Source organism: Gorilla gorilla, chromosome 20 (assembly GCF_029281585.2).
Source record: "Gorilla gorilla gorilla isolate KB3781 chromosome 20, NHGRI_mGorGor1-v2.1_pri, whole genome shotgun sequence".
In the NCBI taxonomy this organism is placed as follows: Eukaryota; Metazoa; Chordata; class Mammalia; order Primates; family Hominidae; genus Gorilla; species Gorilla gorilla.
Genome location: NC_073244.2, coordinates 15320300 through 15342615, shown reverse-complemented (window position 1 = coordinate 15342615; position 22316 = coordinate 15320300). Strand labels below are relative to the sequence as shown.

Sequence of the window (22316 nt, the reverse complement as noted above, 5' to 3'; positions counted from 1 at the left end):
GCACTCCAGCCTAGGCGATAGAGTGAGACATTGCCTCACATAAAGAAAAAGAAATGAGTTATACACATTAAAACAATGAAAATATGCAGAGAAAATATTTATATTTGATGGTTCAAATAATAAACTGACAGCTATCAGAATTCAGCAAGTTTCCGGGAAAAAGTTTCTATTTAAATAATTATCAATGGCTTCCCTCTACAGGAGAAGTTATCAATACAACAATGAAAGGGAAAACTAAAAGGCCCAAAAGGACTGAGTGAGTGTAAAGGAGAGTCTGTTTCCTATTAGAGCTGCAAATATATGTGTCCTGTGTACAGGGCTGTAGCAACGTGGAGGATAGGTAGAACCCCGATCGATGAGCATCCTGTATCCGTGGTAGCTGAGAACCTGGATGGGAAGCCCTAGCCTTGGCCCCATCCCTAGGCCTTGTCACTTAAGCCCCCCCAGCCCTCGTCTCCGCTCCCTAGGAATTTCAACCAAGCCCCGCTCCCAATCTGGGTCCACCTTTAGCCCCGCCCCTTGGAGTATTTAAAAGGCCACGCCCCTAGGTCTAGCCCCAGTTCCGCCCCTCAGGTCGAGTCATGCAAGTCCAGTCCAGGGTTCTGTTTCTTCTCTGTTTACTCCAAATCATGAAGAAACTAGGATTTCTCATCCACTTGCGGCTGGAACCAGCCTTGGCGCTCCTTCGCATCCCGCTCCACCCCCTTCACCTCAAGTCCCGCTTCCCAGGCCCCGCCCCATACGCCATTTGCAGCGCTGAAAGAGGAGTCAGAAGTGTGCTTCTGCGCATGCGCGAGTCGACAGCCGCGTCACCCTACGCCTCCGCCCGCGTCTGAGGAACATTTTTGCCTCCGTCCGCTTCCTGTCCTGCCCTGCCCCGCCCCGCCCCGCCTGCTCCGGGTCGGGTCCGCGGGAGACCGAGGGCTGGGTTTGGGGATCGGCGGTCTAAGGGCTGCCTCCCCGCCACTCCCTGTCCGGACCCCGCGCCCGGGGCCTCCCGCCGCCGCGGCGCCTCCTCAGAGAGCCCGGGTCAGCTGCCCCTGTGGCCGCGGCTGGTCCCAAACTCACTGAATCGGGAACTCTGGTCTGGGTACAGAAATCGGGGTGATTCTGATGCAGGCGAGAGTTGGAGAACCAATGTCGTAGTTCATCAGCCTCCGAAAGCATCCTTTGCTCTCTTTCCAGAAAAGAAGAGCATCTCTGCCATTCGGGTCTCAAGGACAAGCGCCTCAGCCTCCTCTGTGAGCTGATCTGTGGATCGCGGCGTGTCGGGTGAGCACGGGGTGACATTTGCCTCCGCTCGGTCCCCTCCTGTCCCCTCTTTATGCATTAGGTAGTGTTTGGGCCAAGCGCGGTGGTTCACGCCTGTAATCCCAGCACTTTGGGCGGCCGAGGCGGGCGGATCGCTTGAGCCCAGGAGTTTGAGGCCAGCCTGGGCAACATAGCAAGATCCCGTCTCTACCAAAAAAAAAAAAAAAAAAGTAAAATAAAAGGTGCGCTCCTGTGTTCCCAGCTACTCGGGAGGCAGAGGCTGCAGTGAACTGAGATCCCATCACTGCACTCCAGCCTGGGCAACAGAGCGAGACCCTGTCTCAAAAAAACAAAAAGATAGTATTTGGTCTCTGGATATTATATTCTGCCTGTGGACATCAGTTTGATACATTATATTCAAGTGAAAGTGAACTGATGCATTTTGTCATTAATGATGCATTTGAATCATTTATCTATAGATTGGTTAAATTTCACACAGAAAATTTGGTCATCTGTCAGTTTCAATCTTTTCCCTTTTTATTCCTTGCAGTTTCCATTTCTTTTCATTTCTTTACTGCACTTGCCAGGACCTCCAGTACAATGTCCGACAGAATAGCATGTAATTTACATCCTTGTCTTGTTTCTGATTCCAGAGGGAATTATTCTATCATTTCACCATTAAATAGGATGTTTGCTGTAGGTGTTTGTAGGTTTTTTTCCTTTCTTTATTCCTATTTCTTTTTAGAAAATAGGAGTCTCGCTCTGTTGCCCGGGCAGGTCTCGAACTCATGGGCTCTCCGCCTCCCAAAGTGCTGGAATTACAGGCATGAGCCACTGCACCCGGCCTGACCGTGTTTTAAACCGCTGATTTTTTTTTCTTTGATTACTGGGTGTAATCAGGTTTTAGATCACTGCTGGAAAGTTGTACTACTTTCTAGAAATTCATTAATTACCTGTGCATCTTCATATTTATTCCTTAAATTTTTTCTATATTCTCCTTATGATATCTGTAATTATGATTCATTCTTGTTCATAATTTTTTTTGTTGTTGTTGTTTATGCCCTGTTGCTCTTAAAATTGCTGAGTCTGTTGCTGGCTGCGATGGTGCACATCTGTAGTCCCAGCTGGTGGGAAGCTAAGGCAGATGGATCGCTTGAGCCTAGGAAATGAGATCAACCTGGGAACATAAAGAGTCTGTCTTAAACAATAAATTAAATAAAAATTTTTTTTTAAAAAGCTGAGTTTGTCAGTTTCATTAGTTTTTCTTTTTGCAAAGGATGCTTTTTTATCTTTTCTGATTCTGTTTACTATGTTTTAAAAAATATTATTTTCTATTTTCTTTCTAAACTTTTATGCTGGTCTTTATTCAACTTTATATATCAATAGTCTAGCCTATTAATACCGATTTTTTTTTTTCTTTTTTTTTGAGACAGAGTCTCGCTGTGTCTCCCAGGCTGGAGTGCAGTGGCGCGATCTTGGCTCACTGCAACCTCTGCCTCCTGGGTTCAAACAATTCTCTGCCTCAGCCTCCCAAGTAGTGGGGATTACAGGCACCTGCCACCATGCCCAGCTAATTTTTTTGTATTTTTAGTAGAGATGGGTTTCACCATCTTGGCCAGGCTGGTCTTGAACTCCTGACCTTGTGATCCACCCACCTTGGCCTCCCAAAGTGCTGGGATTACAGGTGTGAGCCACCGTGCCTGGCCAGTACTGATTTTTTTTTCCTCTAGGAGTTGATAATGCTTATAAATATATAATAGATATACTAAACCCTCTGAAATTCCAACATGATCTGAAACAGTTATTTTAATTTTCTGCTTCTACCCTGCCACATTACCTGTCCTGACTTGCTAAAGATAAATATGTTACGTGTCTCCTTATCCCTATAATGTGCTACATTTTTTATATAGCATGTATCGCTACCTGATGTATTTTGTTTACTTAGTGTCTTACCCAAAATATTATAACATTCATTTGCTTCAGGATTTTTCTTGTTTATTTTTCTATGCCTTATTCCTTGTGACTTCATGTAGTAGGGTCAGGATAAATGTCACCTAAATAAATATGAAACGAAGGAGGTAAGGGCTATAAGGGAAGCATCGTTGCCCAAGACATAGGCCTTAGGAAAAGGAGCTCAAAGATAACATATTTGATTATTTATTTATTTTATTTATTTTGAGACAGAGTCTGGCTCTGCCGCCCAGGCTGGAGTGCAGTGGTGTGATTTCGGCTTACTGCAACCTCCGCCTCCTGAGTTCACACAATTCTCCTGCCTCAGCCTCCTGAGTAGCTGGGACTACAGCTGTGCGCCACCATGCCCGGCTAATTTTTGTAGTTTTAGTAGAGACAGGGTTTCGCCATTTTGGCCAGGCTGGTCTTGAACTCCTGACCTCATGTGATCCCCCGACCTTGGTCTCCCAAAGTGCTGGGATTACAAGCATGAGCTACCACGCCCAGCATATTTGATTAGAATGCTTCATTTGTCCACTCTCTGTAGTGCCCAATAGGGTTCTAGGCTAAATCCTGGTAAAACTAGGGAATAAGGGGCTTAAAAACAATTAAAACTTAAGGTATGTGTTCAAAAATGTACTCACTGGGTGTTTGGGTTTTGAAGACAAATAGGCCTGCATTCATACCCTGCCTCAGCAGCTGTCTAATTGGGTAATATTGAAGATGTGGTTAATTGACTCATTCTAAGATAATTCTAAACTGGTTGTAATAATATTTGATTTGCAGAGCTTCTGTGAGAAATATTCTAACATGTGGCCATTTCTTTGCAAAGTCATTCTCACATCAGGGTTGTCCAGATGGCATATATTGTTACTAATACAGCGAAGAATGTTACAGTTTTTTATTGGCTTTTTAAAATGCTACTTGTTCCACTGCAGTGGAAGTAACTGTTAACGTGTAGTTGTTTGAAATTTGTGAAACAGCACTGCAGATACCACATCAGGGCTGACACAGGTCAAGTGTTTTTTTTTTTTTTTTTTTTTGAGATGGAGTCTCGCTCTGTCTCCCAGGCTGGAGTACAGTGGCGCAATCTCGGCTTGCTGCAACCTCCGCCTCCCAGGTTCAAGCGATTCTCCTGCCTCAGCCTCCTGAGTAGCTGGGATTACAGGCGTGCGCCACCACGCCCGGCTAATTTTTGTATTTTTAGTAAAGGAGGGGTTTCACCATATTGGTTAGGCTGGTTTTGAACTCCTGACCTCGTGATCCATCCACCTCGGCCTCCCAAAGTGCTGCGATTACAGGCGTGAGCCACTGTGCTTGGCCAAGTATTCTTATTCTGCTACTACTCTACTGTGCAGGCAAATTTAGCATGTGTGTCACAGCATAGCGGCCTTCTCTGCCTCCAGCATATGGAATTCAATAGGCTGATGCTTGGCCAGGCGCGGTGGCTCACGCCTGTAATCCCAGCACTTTGGGAGGCCGAGGCAGGCAGATCACGGTCAGGAGATCGACACCATCCTGGCTAACATGGTGAAACACTGTCCCTACTAAAAACACAGAAAAATTAGCCAGGCATGGTGGTGTGCACCTGTAATCCCAGCTACTGGGGAGGCTGAGGCAGGAGAATGGCATGAACCCGGGAGGTGGAGGTTGCAGTGAGCTGAGATCACACCACTGCACTCCAGCCTGGGTGACAGAGCAAGACTCTGTCTCAAAAAAAAAAAATAGGCTGATGCTCTTTCTCAGGTTTTGGGGAACCCTGCAGCTCATGGGGGCAGGGGCAGTGGTCTAGGGCTGAGCAGCAAAGCCTGTCAGCCAGCCAAGGGGTGCAGAAGTAAGAAATATCGGGAGTGGAACTCCCAGAAGCCTGGCATATAAATCAGTGCTTTCTTGAATTTGAGATGGGGAGTGTTTATTCATGTTTTGGAAGATACTCCCTGATACATTTTATACTTTTTGTTATCATGGGCAGATTGACAGCCAGACTTTTCTAGTCTTCAGTTAACTTACAAAATAGCACTCTTAACCTCTTCTTTATGATCAACAAGGACCAGAGCACTGTTTTGTATCTCTAGGGGGACATAAGGTTGTTCCACTTTCCCACAAGAGCAGGGTATATTTACTTGGGTGTCTTGGGTGTGCGTGTGTGTGTGTGTGTGTGTGTGTGTGTGTGTGTGTGTTTTGAGGGGAGTTGCTACTTATAATTGATGGGCTGCAACACCCAGGCTCGTGAGTGTGGGAATTTTGGGGAGGTCTGGATTCTCATGTCACCTTTTTTAATTCTAACTTCTCAATATCCTGCTTTTCTTCATGAAGGTGACATGGAGGAAGAAAGAAAAACTGCTGAGTTACAGAAAAATAGGATACAGGTAAGTAAAAGGTGATAATTGTCCAAAAGAATATTTCCATTGCACCAGGTCTCCCTCAGTGTTTTAGGGCACAAGCCAGCAATCTCTTTCTGTATTGGACCACATAGTATTTTAGGCACTGAAGACTATAGTTTTTTTTTTTTTTTTGAGACAGAGTCTTGCTCTGTCGCCAGGCTGGAGTGCAGTGGCACCATCTTGGCTCACTGTAGCCTTTGACTCCCTGGTTCAACCGATTCTCCTGCCTCAGCCTCCCGAGTGGCTGGGACTACAGGCATGCACCACCACTCTCGGCTAACTTTGTATTTTTAATAGAGATGGGGTTTCACCATGTTGGCCAGGATGGTCTCGATCTCCTGACCTCGTGATCTGCCCGCCTTGGCCTCCCAAAGTGCTGGGATTACAGGCATGAGCCACTGTGCCCGGCTGGCCGTAGTGTTTCTATTGCAATTCAACTCTGCCATTTTGGTGCAAAAGCAGCCATAGACAGTACATAAACACATTTTATTGTGTTCCAATAAAACTGTATTTATGCATTCAAGTGGCAGCTTGGATATAGTCCATGTGCCATAGTTTGCTGACCACTGGCCTAGAATACAAGGAAGTATGACCAGCTGTGGGCCTGGCTTCAAAATTGTGCTTATGCAGTCTCCTGGGCCTCTCAGTTTTGTGAGGGGGGAAAAAAATGAAAGGCTGCTTTTCTCTCCGTGTATTTTTATTCATTAAAATCCCATCTAGATTTCACCCTGTGTTTAATGTTGTAGTGATTTCTATGGTGGGAATAAAGTAACAGGCGAAGTTATTTCTGTAATAAGGAATCGATGATGTCAATGTGGAAATTATTTCATTTCCAGAGCATTTCTCTCATTTCTTCAATATGTTCTGGACTTTTCTAGGCCATCATAAGACTGGCATTGGTCACCATCTATGATATTGTGAAATACATATTTGGGGCTGGGCGCGGTGGCTCACGCCTGCAATCCCAGCACTTTGGGAGGCCAACGTGGGCAGATTGCCTGAGGTCAGGAGTTCGAGACCAGTCTGGCCAACATGGTGAAACACTGTCTCTACTAAAAATACAAAAAAAAGTAGCTGGGCATGGTAGCACGTGCCTGTAATCCCAGCTACTCGGGAGGCTGAGGCAGGGGAATTGCTTGAACCAGGGAGGTGGAGGTTGCAATGAGCCGAGATCGTGCCACTGCACTCCAGCCTGGGCGACAGAGCGAGACCCCATCTCAAAAAAAAAAAAAAAAAGAAAACAATTTGGTTTTCATCCTATTTCCTAGGACAGAGTTCCTAAAAACGCTTGTAATCTCTGGAGCAATAAGAGGGTCTTTTGTGTGCTCATGAGATGGTTGGTGTCTGGAAGCCCCTAGAGAGATTCAGAATGGGGGCTGGTTCAGAAAGACCCAGGCAAGATCAGGGGATTGGGACTTAAATCAGCCATGCCTGTGATGGAGCCTCCTTAAAAACCCAAAGGACTGGCTTGAGGAGCTCGTGGATAGCTGGACGTGTGGTGGTTCCCAGAGGGTGGCATGCCAGGAGAGGGCATGGAATCTCTGCGCCCCTTCCCAGCATACCTTGGCCTGTCCATCTCTTCATCTGGCTATTTTATCTGTGTACTTCGTAATAACCTTGGTGATAAACCAGTAAACATGTTTCCCTGAGTTCTGTGAGTTGTTCCAGCAAATTAATCAAACTCAAGGAGAGGGTAGTAGGAGCCCTGATTTTAGCCAGTCAGAAGTATAATTGACAGCCTTTTAACTTGGGATTGGCATCTGAAGTGGGAGGCACTTTAGTGGGACCTCCTGTGGAATCTCCAACCTGTGGAATCTCCAGGTAGATAGTATCAGAAGCAAATTGTAGGATACCCAGCTGGTGTCCACTGGGGAATTGCTTGGTGTTTGTGGAAAATATCCCCCACACATCTGGTGTCAGAAGTGTTCTGTACAGTATTGAATGTGACTATGTAAGAGGGTAGGAAAAACACTTTGTTTTTTCCTAGCTCATTGGCATCAGATTGTGGGGAGATAAATTTAATGTTTTTTTTGTTTTTGTTTTTGTTTTTGTCCAGGCTAGAGTGCAGTGGCATGGTTGTGCTCACTGCAGCCTCAACCTTGTGGCTCAAGCAATCCTCCCACCCACCTCAGCCTCCGGAGTAGCTGCCACCATAGGCACATGCCACCACGCCCAGCTATTTTTAAAAAAATTTTAGTAGAGACTGATTCTCACTATGTTCTGTTGCCTAGGCTGGTCTTGAACTCCTGGGCTCAAGTAGTCCTCCTGCTTTGGCCCCCCAAAGTGCTGGGATTATAGGCTTGAACCAATTTGCCTGGCAATTTAGTGTTTTAGACGTATTAAATCTATAAGCCAGGATTTGATCAGTGATGAATTATGTGTGGATAGAAAGAGAGAGAGATTTGTTGACTGAGCCCTAGAGTAGATGCTGGGATCTTCTGAACTTCCTATGAATTGACTCTCATTTCCTCGATGTTGTGAGCCTCATCTATCCTCTTGTACACATTGGAGGAATTGTACCTTTCTGAACAGAATTTGTGGTATGTTTTAGGACTCAGTAGTCTTTGAGGATGTGGCTGTGGACTTTACCCAGGAGGAATGGGCTTTGCTGGATCTTGCTCAGAGGAACCTCTACAGAGATGTGATGCTGGAAAACTTCCAGAACCTGGCCTCACTAGGTAAGAATGGCAAGATTCTTTCATGTAGTTGTTTAGAAAGTTATTTTATCTCACTAAATTGACTTTATTCTAGGATTTGGGCTGAGGAATGGGAAGACATTGGTAAGTAAGACAGATATGGTCACTGACCCCAAGGAACTTACAGTCTAGTGGCTCTGCTATGAAAATAAACACCTGGGCCAGGCGCAGTGCTCATGCCTGTAATCCCAGCATTTTGGGAGGCTAAGGCGGGTGGATCACCTGAGGTCAGGAGTTCGATACCAGCCTGACCAACATGGAGAAACCCCGTCTCTACTAAAAATACAAAATAAGCCAGGCGTGGTGGTGCATGCTTGTAATCCCAGCTACTTGGGAGGCTGAGGCAGGAGAATCGCTTGAACCCAGGAGGTGGAGGTTACGGTGAGCCAAGATCGCTCCATTGCACTCCAGCCTGGGCAACAAGAGTGAAACTCCATCTCAAAAAAAAAAAAAGAAAAAAGAAAATAAACATCTGTATATTGAACTGATGCTTTTTTTCATGGTTGAAAGCCTTGAGGTTTATTAAGTATCGAAAGTGTGGGTATAAACCTCAGCAATCACTATAGGACACAGGGAGGAGGTTTGTAGTTTGGACATTTTGAGGATTTTACTGCTATCTGTGTCCTTTACCCAAAGACTACCAGAACACACCTATAGTTAAACAAGTTGGGTTTATTTTGCAGTGCAGCAAGCAAGAATACATGCCTCTTACATGTCCTAGTAAGATGGTGTTAGAAAAGACCTATTACAGGATTTGTGCTTCAGTTGAGTGATTTGGGGATGGGTCTATGGAAGCAGGCTGTATTAGTTTCCTAGACCTTCTGTAGCAGAGTATCACACACTGGTGGCTAAAAACAACGGAAATTTTTTCCTTCACAGCATTTCTGGAGGCTGGGTATCTGAAATCAAGGGATCAGCAGGGCCATGTTCTCTCTGAAGGCTCTGGGGGAAAGACTCCCTTTTCTCTTCCTGGCTTCTGGTGATTGCTGGCAATCATTGGCATTCCTTGACTTACAGATGCATCATTCCATTCTCTGCCTTCTTCTTGCCTGTGTGTCTAAGTCTCTGTCTCCTTATAAGGACACCAGTCATTGGATTTAGGGCCCATCCTAATCTAGTATAACCTTGTCTTGATTATATCTGTAAAGACCCTATTTCTAAATAAGGTAACATTTTGAGGTTCTGGGTGGACTTCTCTCTCTTTTTTTTTTTTTTTTGTAGGCTTTATTATTATTTTTAGAGCAATTTTAGGTTCACAGCTGAATTGAGTGGAAGGTACAGCGATTTCCCATATAACCTCTGGCTCCCACATGCATAGCCTCCTCTAATAACAACATCCCCCACCAGAGTGGTAAATTTGTTATAACTGATGAAGCTACATTGACACGTCATCATTGCCCAGAGTCCATCATTTACATTAGGGTTCACTCTTGGTATTGTACATTCTATGAGTTTGGAAGAATATATAATGACACGTATCCACCATTATAATATCATACAGAATAGTTTCACTGCTGTAAAAATCCTGTGTGCTCTATCAATTCATCCCTCCTTCCCTCCCTCTTAAATCTTGGCAACTACTGATCTTTCTGTCTCCATAATGAAGTCGCCTTCTGCAAAATGTCATATAGTTGGAATCATGCAGTATGTAGCCTTTTCAGATTGGCTTCGTTCACTTAGCAATATACATTTAAGATTCCTCCATGTCTTTTCATAGCTTGAGAGCTCATTTCTTTGTACCTCTGACTAATATTCTATTGTCTGGATGTACCACGGTTTATCCATTCACCTACTGAAGGACTTCTTGGTTGCTTACACGTTTTGGCAGTTACAAATAAAGCTACTATGAACATTGGTGTGCAGGTTTTTATGTGGACTTAAGTTTTCAACTCCTTTGGGTAAAAGGAGTGCAATTCAGTTGCTGGATTTTATGGTAAGAGGATGTTTAATTTTATAAGAAACTGCCGGCCGGGCGCGGTGGCTCATGCCTGTAATCCTAGCACTTTGGGAGGCCGAGGTGGGTGGATCACGAGGTCAGGAGATCGAGACCATCCTGGCTAACAGGGTGAAACTCCATCTGTACTAAAAATACAAAAAATTAGCCGGGCGTGTTGGCGGGCACCTGTAGTCCCAGCTACTCGGGAGGCTGAGGCAGGAGAATGGTGTGAACCTGGGAGGCAGAGCTTGCAGTGAGCTGAGATCACACCACTGCACTCCAGCCTGGGCGACAGAGTGAGCATTCCAGCCAGCAATGAATGAGAGTTCCTGTTGCTCCTCATCCTCACCAGTATTTGTTGTTGTGAATGTTCAGGATTTTGGCCATTCTAACAGGTGTGTAGTGGTGCCTTGTTTTAATTTGCATTTCCCTGATGACTTATGATGTTGAGCATCTTTTCATATGCTTATTTGCCACCTGTATATGTTCTTTGGTGAGGTGTCTGTAAAGGTCTTTGGCTCATTTTTTTGTCTTTTTTTTTTAAACATTGTTGAGTTTTAAGAGTTCTTTGAATATTTTGTTTGTTTTTTTCTGTATGATATCTGCTACAGTCTTTGTATATTTTTGATAACAGTTCCTTCTCAGATATGTTTTTTGCAAATATTTTCTCCCAGGCTGTGGCTTATCTTTCCATTCTCTTGACATTGTCTTTCAGAGGGCAGAAATTTTTAATGTTAATGAAGTTCAATTATTGATTCTTTGTTTTATGGATCATGCTTTAGCATTATTATCTAAAATATCATTGCCAGGGTGTGGGGGGCACGCGCTGGTAGTCCCAGTTACTTGGGAGGTGGAGGCTGGAGGATCACTTGAGTCCAGGAGTTTGAGGCTGCAGTGAGCTATGATCACACCACTACTACAGCCTGGGTGATAAAGTGAGACCCTGTCTCTTAAAAAAAAAATTAAAAATGTCAGGCCAGGCATGGTGGCTCACGCCTGTAATCCCAGCACTTTGGGAGGCTGAGGCGGGTGAATCACGAGGTCAGGAGATCGAGACCATCCTGGCTAACACGGTGTAACCCCGTCTCTACTAAAAATACAAAAAATTAGCCAAGTGTGGTGGCAGGCACCTGTGGTCCCAGCTACTCAGGAGGCTGAGGCAGGAGAACGGTGTGAACCCAGGAGGCAGAGCTTGCAGTGAGCTGAGATTGTGGCACTGCACTCCAGCCTGGGCGACAGAGCGAGACTCCGTCTCAAAAAAAAAAAAAAAAATTTAAAATGTCATTGCCAAACAGAAGGTCATTTAGATTTTTCTCCTGTTATCTTCTAGGAGTTTTCTGGCTTTGCATTTTACAGTAAGGTCTGTGACCCATTTTGCGTTAACTTTTGTGAAGGGTCTAAGGCCTGTGTCTAGATTTATTTTTTTGCTTGTGGATGTCCAGTTGTTCCAGTACCAATTGTGGGAAAGACTTAGCTTTTCTCCATTGTATTGCCTTTGCTATTTTGTCAAGGTCAGCTGACTGTATCGGTGTGGCTCTGTTTCTGAACCCACTGTGCTTTTCCATTGATCCATTTGAACATAAATTTTGAGGGGACGTTGTTCAGCCTAGTGACACAGGCAGTCATTTTAGATTGGTTGCTGACAGAAAGTGGATAGTATTGCTGGTTGCTGACAGTATTATTCAATAATACTCTATTATTGAGTATGTTGTGGGTGGCATAAAGTCTTTAGACAAAATTATGAGGTAACCTTGTTTTGTTTCATTTTATCATGATTTCAGAGTAACTTTATCCAAGATTAGTATTTTGTGAGATTATTTATATTCTATAGGAGAACAAAATGTCCTGGTTGTGACTGTCTGACCAGCTTGTAATGATATTGAGGTTTAGGTGTGAACATTAGATCAGTTCTGTATGTCAGAAGCTGCTTCCTCCTGCCACCTCTCCTTTTTTTTTTTTGAGATAGAGTCTCGCTCTGTCGCCCGGGCGGGAGTGCAGTGGCACGATCTCGGCTCACTGCAACCTCCGCCTCCCGGGTTCAAGCAATTCTCCTGCCTCAGACTCCTGAGTAGCTTGGATTACAGGTGTGCTCCACCACACCCTGCTAATTTTTGTATTTTTAGTAGAGACAGGGTTTCACCATGTTGGCCAGGCTGGTCTCGAACCCCTGACCTCGTGATCTGCCTGCCTCGGCCTCCCAAAGTGCTGGGATTACAGGCGTGAGCCACCGCACCCAACCTGCCACCTCTCCTTTTTTAAAAAAAATAAATAAATAAATTTGACATTTTGTTGCAGTTAAACTCACAGTTGTCCATTTTTGGAATATCAGAAGACTAAAGTTTTGTTTCTGTTTCATGGAAATGTTAGTGATTCTTCATTATTTTCCCTCGTGATATGCCTTTCTGCTTGTGCAGGGTATCCGCTACACACACCCCATCTGATCTCCCAGTGGGAACAAGAGGAGGACCTGCAGACAGTGAAGAGAGAACTTATCCAGGGCATCTTTATGGGAGAGCACCAGGAAGGCAAGAACTCTTGGGAGAAACTGTTTTCGTTGGGGGAAAAAATAAACTTAAAGTAAAAAACAAAAACAAACTTTGTTTTATATGAGGAAGCTCATCTTCCACAGATAGCTCAGATGACTGTTTTGACTTTTTATCAGTCCTCTCGCATTTTCCTTGTTCTTGGCAAAGACCTTCCACGTTTCCTCTTTGTAAGTTGGCATTTGGTCATGTGCATTTTATCCAATTTCTGTTTTGTTCTCCTAATACTATATTAGTTATGTTAGTTTCAATCTTCATAAAATTATTTCTTAGTTAATTGCTTACCATTTTGACCCTTGTGCCTATTAATACCAAAGTCCTGAAATAGTCACTCTGCTAAAAGTCCTTGGCTCACGGAAGCTTTCACTTTTTTTGTTTCAGGTTTTGAGGCTCAACTTAAAACTAATGAATCAGTTGCTTCACAAGATATTTGTGGAGAAAAAATATCCAATGAACAGAAAATAGTAAGATTCAAAAGGAATGATTCCTGGTTCTCCAGTTTACATGAAAACCAGGAGTCCTGTGGTATTGATTATCAGAACAAAAGCCATGAGAGACATTTGAGGTGAGTGCCATTCGTGAGAAAGAGAAAGTGCCTCAGGAGAGAATCTTAAAATTAAAGCCATGAAATTTAAGAAATATGTATATATAAATAAGCCTAGATCAAAGATTGTGGTTTGAGAAAGAATTTTCATGAGTTAATTTTTTCCACAAATGAGACCGGGATTTTGAATGTTTGACACATACTTCAGTTGTAAACAATTATCAGAAAAATCCCGTGAGTCAATAACTCGGTGACAGTATTGGCTGTGGTAGAGCCCTCTGTGAAAACTTTCAGCTTATAACTTGACAGAAGGGCAGAAAACATATACATTCACTGAAATTGGTAGAAATTTGTTACTAATAATGTGTCTTTTATTTTTAAAAGAAATCATATGGTAGAGAACATCTATGAATGTTATGAAGAAAATCAAGATGGACAGACTTTCAGCCAAGTTCCAAATCTTGATTCACTCAAGAGAAATACTGAAGTAAAATCCTGTGAATGCCATGAGTGTGGAAAGGCCTTCATGGATCATTCATCCCTTAAGAGTCACATCAGGTCTCATACTGGAAGCAAACCCTATCAGTGCAAGGAATGTGGGAAGGCCTTCCATTTTCTTGCTTGTTTCAAGAAGCATATGAAAACCCCCACTGAAGAGAAGCCCTATGAATGTAAGGAATGTACCAAAGCCTTCAGCTGTTCCTCATTCTTTAGGGCACATATGAAGATTCACATCGGAAAGACAAACTATGAATGTAAAGAATGTGGGAAAGGTTTTAGTTGTTCCTCATCGCTCACAGAACACAAAAGAATTCATAGTGGAGATAAGCCTTATGAATGTAAGGAATGTGGGAAGGCCTTCAGTTGTTCCTCCTCACTCTCCAAACACAAAAGAATTCACAGTGGAGATAAGCCATATGAATGTAAGGAATGTGGGAAGGCCTTTAGCTCTTCCTCTCACCTTATAATACATATAAGAATTCACACTGGAGAGAAGCCTTATGAATGTAAAGAGTGTGGGAAGGCCTTCAGCGAGTCCTCAAAACTCACTGTACATGTGAGGACACATACTGGAGAGAAACCCTATAAATGTAAGGAATGTGGGAAAGCCTACAATTGTCCCTCCTCCTTAAGTATCCATATGAGAAAACACACTGGAGAAAAACCGTATGAATGTCTGGAATGTGGAAAGGCCTTCTACCTTCCCACTTCCCTTAATACACATGTGAAAAATCAAAGTCGAGAGAAACCCTATGAATGTAAGGAATGTGGGAAGGCCTTTAGTTGTCCCTCGTCCTTTAGAGCACATGTGAGAGATCACACTGGAAAGATACAGTATGAATGTAAGGAGTGTGGGAAGACCTTTAGTCGTTCCTCATCCCTCACCGAACACCTAAGAACTCACAGCGGAGAGAAGCCGTATGAATGTAAAGAATGTGGGAAAGCCTTTATTAGTTCCTCCCACCTTACAGTACATATCAGAACTCACACTGGAGAGAAACCCTATGAATGTAAGAAATGTGGGAAAGCCTTTATTTATCCCTCAGCCCTTAGGATCCACATGAGAACGCACACTGGGGAAAAACCCTATGAATGTAAGGAATGTGGGAAAGCATTTCGTCATTCTTCATACCTTACTGTACATGCAAGAATGCACACTGGAGAGAAACCCTTTGAATGTCTGGAATGTGGAAAAGCTTTCAGTTGTCCCTCATCCTTTCGAAGGCATGTGAGAAGCCACACTGGAGAGAAACCCTATGAATGTAAGGAATGTGGGAAAGCCTTTGTTTGTCCTGCCTACTTTCGAAGGCATGTAAAAACTCACCCTAGAGAAAACACATAAATGTAAGGAATATGGGAATGTCTGCAAAGCTTCAGATCCTAGGCAACATGTGAGATCTCATACTGTGGAGACACCCTATGAATGTAAGAAAGTAGGAAATTGTTGCTCATCGTTTTGAAGATTTGAGGACACTTTAGAGAAACCCTGTGTATGTAAATCATGTGCTAAAGCCTTTATGAACATTGCTTATTATGTATAAGAAAATCTGTACTAGAAATGAAGATCAGTGCCTCATCCTTAAAGTAGAATGCTGGCTCGTTGATTACCAGTGTTTTCTGATAGGAACATTGAAGGTGATAAATTTACCTTTTCAGCTCTAGCCACATACTTTTTAGTATGAGGTGCTTTAATTTTGGTTCTGATGTAAATACGATTTCCATTACAAAATCTTTTGGATCATGGAGGACACGAAATATTTTTTCTGTATAGGCCGGAGTGGTCTTTTTTAAAAAAGTGGTTTCTAATTAATGTTCATTGTTCTTTAAATGGGTAGTCGTTATAATATTGACACTGGTTTTTGTTGATGTTTTGTTTTTAGTCTACATGGCAGATAATGGAACTTGCCCACTCAATATTTTTCTTCCTATTCTTTTTTACTAAGAGACGTTAGAGTTTCTGAGATGATCAATTTTTACTCTTAAAAGCTTTTATTGTCTAGTGAGTAATTTCAGCAGAAATTAATTTAATATACTATTTTTATATTTTATTCTTTGTCCTTGCTCGTGGCTGGGAATTGGATCCAGTGTTTTGAGTGTGAAAATTGTGTTACATTAACTACGTTTCCCAGAATCACTTTTTTCTCCAGTTCTAGGTTAGACTTGTCTAAAATAAGAGTTTGTATGAGATTTGGAAGGCATAAGGGAAGAAAAAGCTGTTATGCTATGTTTAGTGGGGCCATCAGACAGAGAGACAGATGTATAAAGGCCTGGTGACCTCTAGTTTTCAGCTCATTTTTCTGACTGTTGGACTCATCGATCAATATTTGCTCAAAACTGAATGTTATAGTTGGACGTGATGGTGCATACCTGTGGGTCCCAGCTACTCAGGGGGCTGAGGCTGGAGGATCACTTGAGCCCAGGTGTTTGAGGCTGCAGTGAACTATGATCATGCCACTGCACTCCAGCCTGAGTGATAGAGTGAGACCCTTTCTCAAAAACAAAACAAAACGAAATAAAAAACCAAACATTAAATGCTTGCTTGACTTCAGTGTCTTCCAAGGCAGCATCTCTAAAGCTATCACCAGATACAGCTTCTTGGATTTTCTAGCAAGCTCTGGCATTGCCATTTTGCTTATGTTGCAGTCTTTCTTACACAGTCCAATTGCATCATGTCGCGCTATTCATGGGGAAAAATATGTTTGCAAGTCTCAAAAGCAAGAGCTGTGGAGAGTGAGGGAAGTTACCCTTGGTAATTGAGGTAAGCATCCACAGGGTGTCATCCTGTTTTAATGGAGGAAGATTTATACTTGACACCTTTAAACAGGAAAGATTTTACTGCTTTTTTTTTTTTAATGTAAGAAGATGAATTGCTTCAGGTACCTTTAGCTACAGTATTATATTTTCCCTTTAAAAGTATAATCTACTACTGTGATATTTCCCTCCTATTATATTTTCTCTTTAAAAGTATAACTCTACTATTTCCCCATAATCACTTTTTATTTTATTATATTATACATATACTAACATGCATGAAGGGTGCTAATCTTCAGTGTACAGCTTAATGACATTTCATGTATGTATATGTCCTGGTAAACAGAACATTTCCAAGACTTTAGGAAGTTCCTTCATCCTCTTTCTCAGTGATAATTACTCCACAGGGCAACCACAATTTTGACTCTTACTATAATTGACTTGGTGTGCTTGTTCTTGATTTTAATCTAAATGTTAAAATACAATATATACAGTTATGTGTTTTGACTTCTTTTGCTCAACATAATGTGTGGTTTGACTTTTAATTGTTCTTTTGATAGATGTATGGGCTTATTTATCTTGGTATGTGCTATATGCTCAGGCATGAATTTACTGAATCATAGGGTAGACTTTAAGTTTAGTTTTGGTAGGTATTGCAGTTTTCAAAAAATATTGATTCCACTAATAATCCCCAAAACAATGCATGAAAGTTCCAGTTGTTTCACACACCTGTCCAGCACTTTCTGATTATAGTCATCCAGCAGACAGTGTGCATTTACCTGATGTGTAATGATTTTGAGTACTTTTCAATGTGCTTATTGGCTATTTGGATTTTTTTTTTGTGAGGGCACCTGTTGAAACATTTCATCCATTTATGATTTCTTTTCTTTTTTTTTTTTTTTTTGAGACGGACTCTTGTGCCCAGGTTGGAGTGCAGTGGCGTGATCTTGCTCACTGCAATCTCCACTTCCTGGGTTCAAGTGATTCTCCTGTCTCAGCCTCCTGAGTAGCTGGGATTACAAGCGTGTGCCACCACACCTGGCTAATTTTTGTATTTTTTAGTAGAGACGGGGTTTCACCATGTTGGCCAGGTTGGTCTTGAACTCCTGACCTCAGGTGATCTGCCCACCTCGGCCTCCCAAAGTGCTGGGATTATAGGCGTGAGCCACCGCACCCAGACTTATGGTTCCTTTCTTTAAAAAAAAAAAATTGAAAGGTTTCCTTCTGGTTACTTGTCGTTTATTGTATGTATGTATATCTATATCTAGGTACACATGCATAGATATGTATAAACCATGTATCATATATTACATATATACATAAAATATGTATATTATATATGCATACATTACAGATAACATTTCCCAATCTCTGTCTTGTCTTTTCACTCTTTAAAGGGAATTTGTTGGTTTAAATAATTTATTACTAAAAAGTCCTTGGGTATAACGAGCTTCAGACATGGCTAAATCCTGGGGCTAAAAAAATGTTATCTAGTTGAATTCTGTCTCCCTGTCTTGGCTGTGCATCCTCCTGCATTAGCGTTTCTTCCAAGCAGGTTGTCTCTTCATAGATGGCCCCAGAAACTCTGGCTACTTTCTTCCCAACTTAAAGTCTCAGGGAGAAAAGAGTGATTGTCTTTTTGAGCGGTTCCAATATGATGATCAGAATTGAATCTCATTGGCTCTGATTGGCTCACTTGCCCACTGTACTCTAGTCACTGGCCTGGGGAATGTAATACTCTCATTTGTTTAGGGTTAGTGCCTGTTCTTATCCAGAAACTGGATTAGAGTCTGCACTGACTGAATCATAGAGTCCTGGCAGTTTTGGGGCATATATGCAGAGGGGAGGAGGAAGGAGTGGGCAGGTAGGATCTAAAAGCAGTGGTAATATTGTTAGCTGTTATGCTGGTCTTAGCAGCAAGTGGGAACTGTGAAGTCTGGGAACTCAGCCAGGGTTAGGTAGTTCCTAGATAGCATTTTAGAAAGGTCAGGTGTCATCCGTTAACATATGTTTAGATTGCTAAAGATTGCTGCTTGGCCAGGCACAGTGGCTCATGCCTATAATCCCAGCACTTTGGGAGGCCGAGGTGGGCGGATCACCTGAGGTCAGGAGTTTAAGCCCAGCCTGGCCAACATGGTGAAACCCTGTCTGTACTAAAAAAATTAGCCAGGCGTGGTGGCCTGTGCCTATAATCTCAGCTACTCAGGAGGCTGGGGCAGGAGAATCACTTGAACCCGGGAGATGGAGTTGCAGGTAGCCAAGATTGTGCCAGTGCACTCCAGCCTGGGCAACAGAGTGAGACTCCGTGTCAAAAAAAAAAAGATTGCTGCTTAATCTTTAATGAGCATAAAGATCAACTTGAGATCTGACACCTGTTTAAGAATTATTTGCCTGGACCAAGATAATGAATCTACTCTCCTATGTTTCCTTCTAGATTCTATATTGTTTTTTTTTGTAGGTCTGTGATCTACTTTGAATAATTTTTTGTAGCGTGTGAGGTAGGATCAAGGTGTGTGTATATAGATTTATCAGAGACCATGGTTTCCTCTTTGCTGAGGTGATCTCTGCCTCTTGGTTCATTTGTCTTTTCTTGCATCAATACCATACTATCTTAATTTATGTTGCTTTGTAATATTTTTGGAAATCTGGTAGTGAAAGTCTTACAACTTTTTTATTCTTTAAGATTGTCTTGCCTTCTCTGTTCCCCATGTTTCCTAAATTAATTTTGGAATCTCAGGATTAATTTTCACAAATGAATTTTTGGTACTATGCCTGTAATTGCATTGGTTTTATAAAATAACCTGAGGATAATTGACATCTTTACAATATCGAGTTTTCCAGTTGATGAATATGGTATAATTGTCCATTTACCTAGGTTGTCTTTAACTTTTCTCAAGAGTGTTTTATAGTTTTCATTGTAGAAATCTTGATTTGTTTAATTTATTTCTAGTATATTTTGCTTTGTATTTTTAATTTGTTTTTCAATGTTTTTGGCTAGTACGTAGAATTGCAATATCTTTTTGTATATTGACTTTATAGCTGGTGACATTTATAAATTCAATTATTTATTCCAATACTTTGTGGATTTTGGATTTTCTATATATATATAATCCTGTTAATATCAATAAAAGAAAGTCTTACCTAACGTCTAAACTTTATTTTTTGCTTATTTTTCTTGCCTTATTTCTTTAGAGTAATGAATAGAAATGAATGTGAATATCTTTGCCTTGTTTCTGAACTTAGGGAAATGTGTTTAATATTTCACCATTAAGTATGATACTACCTAGAAGTTTTTTATAAATAACCTTTATCAAATTAAGGGAATTCTGTTTTATTCTTGGATTGTCAAGATTGTTTTGTAAAAGTCATGAATGGACATTAGATTTTATCTAGTGCCTTCTCTAGATAAAGAGAGTCTTTATCAGAGTCTTTAAGAAATCCTTGTCAATCCTGAGAGGTCTGGAAAAAAAATTCTTAAATCTGTTAATAAGGTGAATTATATATTCCTTGATTTTCATATGGTAAAACAACATCTATTACTGGAATAAACCACACTTGGATATGGTTTATTAGCCTTTTCATTTTTGCTAGATTCAATGTTACTTTAAAAAAAGTATTTCTGTGTCTATGTTAATGAGAAGGTTGTCCTGTGATTTCTTTTATCATAATATACTTGTCTGTTTTGTATCAGGTTTATATTGTCTTATAAAAGTTGAAAACTATTCTGAAAGGTGGTATAAAATCGCAGCTCACTGCAGCCTCGACCTCCTGGACTCAAGTGACCCTCTTGCCTCAGCCTCCTGAATAGCTGTGACTACAGGCACACACCACCATACCCAGCTATTTTTTTTTTTTTTTTTTTTGGAGAGATGGGGTTTCACCATGTTGCCCAGGCTAGTCTTGAGCTCCTAGGCTCAAGTGATCTGCCCACCTTGGCCTCTCAAAATACTAGGTTTACAGATGTAAGCCACCATGCCTGGCTGTGACCTTTCTTTCAATAGGTCCTTTTTTTCTTTCTCCTTCAGAAGGTGGTTTCATCCCATGGTCCAAGTACTTTGACTTTCACTACCACATTCTAGAAAATTAATGCCCCCATTTCCTCACTCCTTGTATATCATGCCCTTTGCTATGTGACTTGTTTTGGGCAATGGAACGTTAAGCAGTAAAATATGAGCAGAGGCTTTAAACATGCTTGTGTAGTTTGGTTTGCTAACTTTAGCATTTCTGGCACTGCTACAGACACAAGAGTAGCTAAATGGCTCAGTGGAGCCCAATGCAGATCAACTCCCAGATTTGTGAGCTAAATAACATACCTGACGTTTTGCCTCTGGGATTTTTGTGATCATTTGTTAGGCAGCACATTGGAGCAATAGCTAACTGATACACACATTGGCTAACAACTCCCAAATTCAAATCATGGCTCAGACTCCTCCTCTGAGCTCCAAACATATATTTGCATGGCTGATAATCATCTTCAAAATAACATGCCCCAAATAGAACTTTTCTTTAGCAAGCTACCCTTATCATACCTGTTCCACCCTTATAAATGATACCATACTTCCAACTCAAATTTATGACTAGTCCTGGATTGCTTCCTTTCCTTTATGGTGACAGACACCTCATAGTGACTCAAACATTTGTAAAATGAATGAGTACAGATATCTAAGTGTTCTGCTACCAGGATATATGGGACACAGTATTCTGGTCAGATCTGTCTTCAAATTCACTATCCACACTAAGTCTTTTGAAATGCGATAAGACTTAACCCAGCACCCCACTCTAAGAGGCCCAAAGTACCCAGAGAAGCTTCTCAATTAGTTGTGTTTCTGTTATCTTCCTCAATCATAAAATTTTTGGCTAATATGTAAAAATCTGAAAGGTGTTAAAAAATAAGGAATAAGAACCAGTCTATGTTTAGCCTGGGGCAGATAGATTATCAACATTGGCTATAAATTAAAGCCACTCAGTATCACCAGAAATGCATATAGGAAGTGATACTAGCATGGCTGGGGTGGAAGCAGGGACTATATCCTTTCTGTGGGATCAGAAACACTTCTTCCACTATCCTAAGTTCTTATTTTATTTTTATTTTATTTAATTAATTATTTTTTTGAGATGGAGTCTCACTCTGTCTCCAGGCTGGAGTGCAGTGGTGCGAGCTCGGCTCACTGCAACCTCCACCTCCCAGTTTCAAGGGATTCTCCTGTCTCAGCCTCCCGAGTAGCTGGGATTACAGGTGCACGCCACCACACCCAGCTAATTTTTGTATTTTTAGTAGAGACGGGGTTTCACCATGTTGGCCAGGATGGTCTCGATCTCCTGACCTTGTGATCCACCCGTCTCGGCCTCCCAAAGAGTTATTATTATTACTATTATTATTATTTTTGAGACAGAGTCTTGCTCTGTCACCTAGGCTGGAGTGCAGTGGCATGATCTCAGCTCACTACAACCTCTGCCTCCTGGGATCAAGTGATTCTCCTGCTTCAGCCTCCTGAGTAGCTGGGATTACAGGTGCACACCACACCTGGCTAACTTTTGTATACTTTCTTTAGTAGAAACGTGGCTGGTAACACAAGGCGATATTCACACAAGTGCATAAAATGGTCAGGAGGTAGAGAAAAGACTTTTCTGGGACTCCTTGACATGGGAGCCTCATGTACTCTGGTTCCAAGACCTGGTAATGGAGTCCTAACAGGGGCTATAGTTAGATTGCGAGGATATGGAAATACAATTGTTGATGGGATTATGGTGAATATTTGA

General features: G+C 41.9%; 1 protein-coding gene across 2 annotated transcripts; it reads left to right on the top strand.

Annotated features, from left to right (window-relative positions):
* Positions 1-536: 536 nt before the first annotated feature.
* ZNF699 (zinc finger protein 699) lies at positions 537-20743 on the top strand. Of its 2 annotated transcripts, XR_010131890.1 has the most exons (7): positions 537-1272; positions 5518-5570; positions 8137-8263; positions 12632-12742; positions 13142-13325; positions 13689-17582; positions 18727-20743. XR_010131890.1 is itself a non-coding variant. In XM_055371575.2 (6 exons), the coding sequence occupies exons 2-6, from the start codon at positions 5523-5525 to the stop codon at positions 15145-15147; spliced, it is 1929 nt and encodes a 642-aa protein (XP_055227550.1). In that variant the 5' UTR covers positions 537-1272; positions 5518-5522; the 3' UTR covers positions 15148-20743. The 2 variants fall into 2 exon arrangements, 1 of the variants encoding a protein (XP_055227550.1); XM_055371575.2 differs by having other exon boundaries at positions 13689-20743.
* Positions 20744-22316: the final 1573 nt, after the last annotated feature.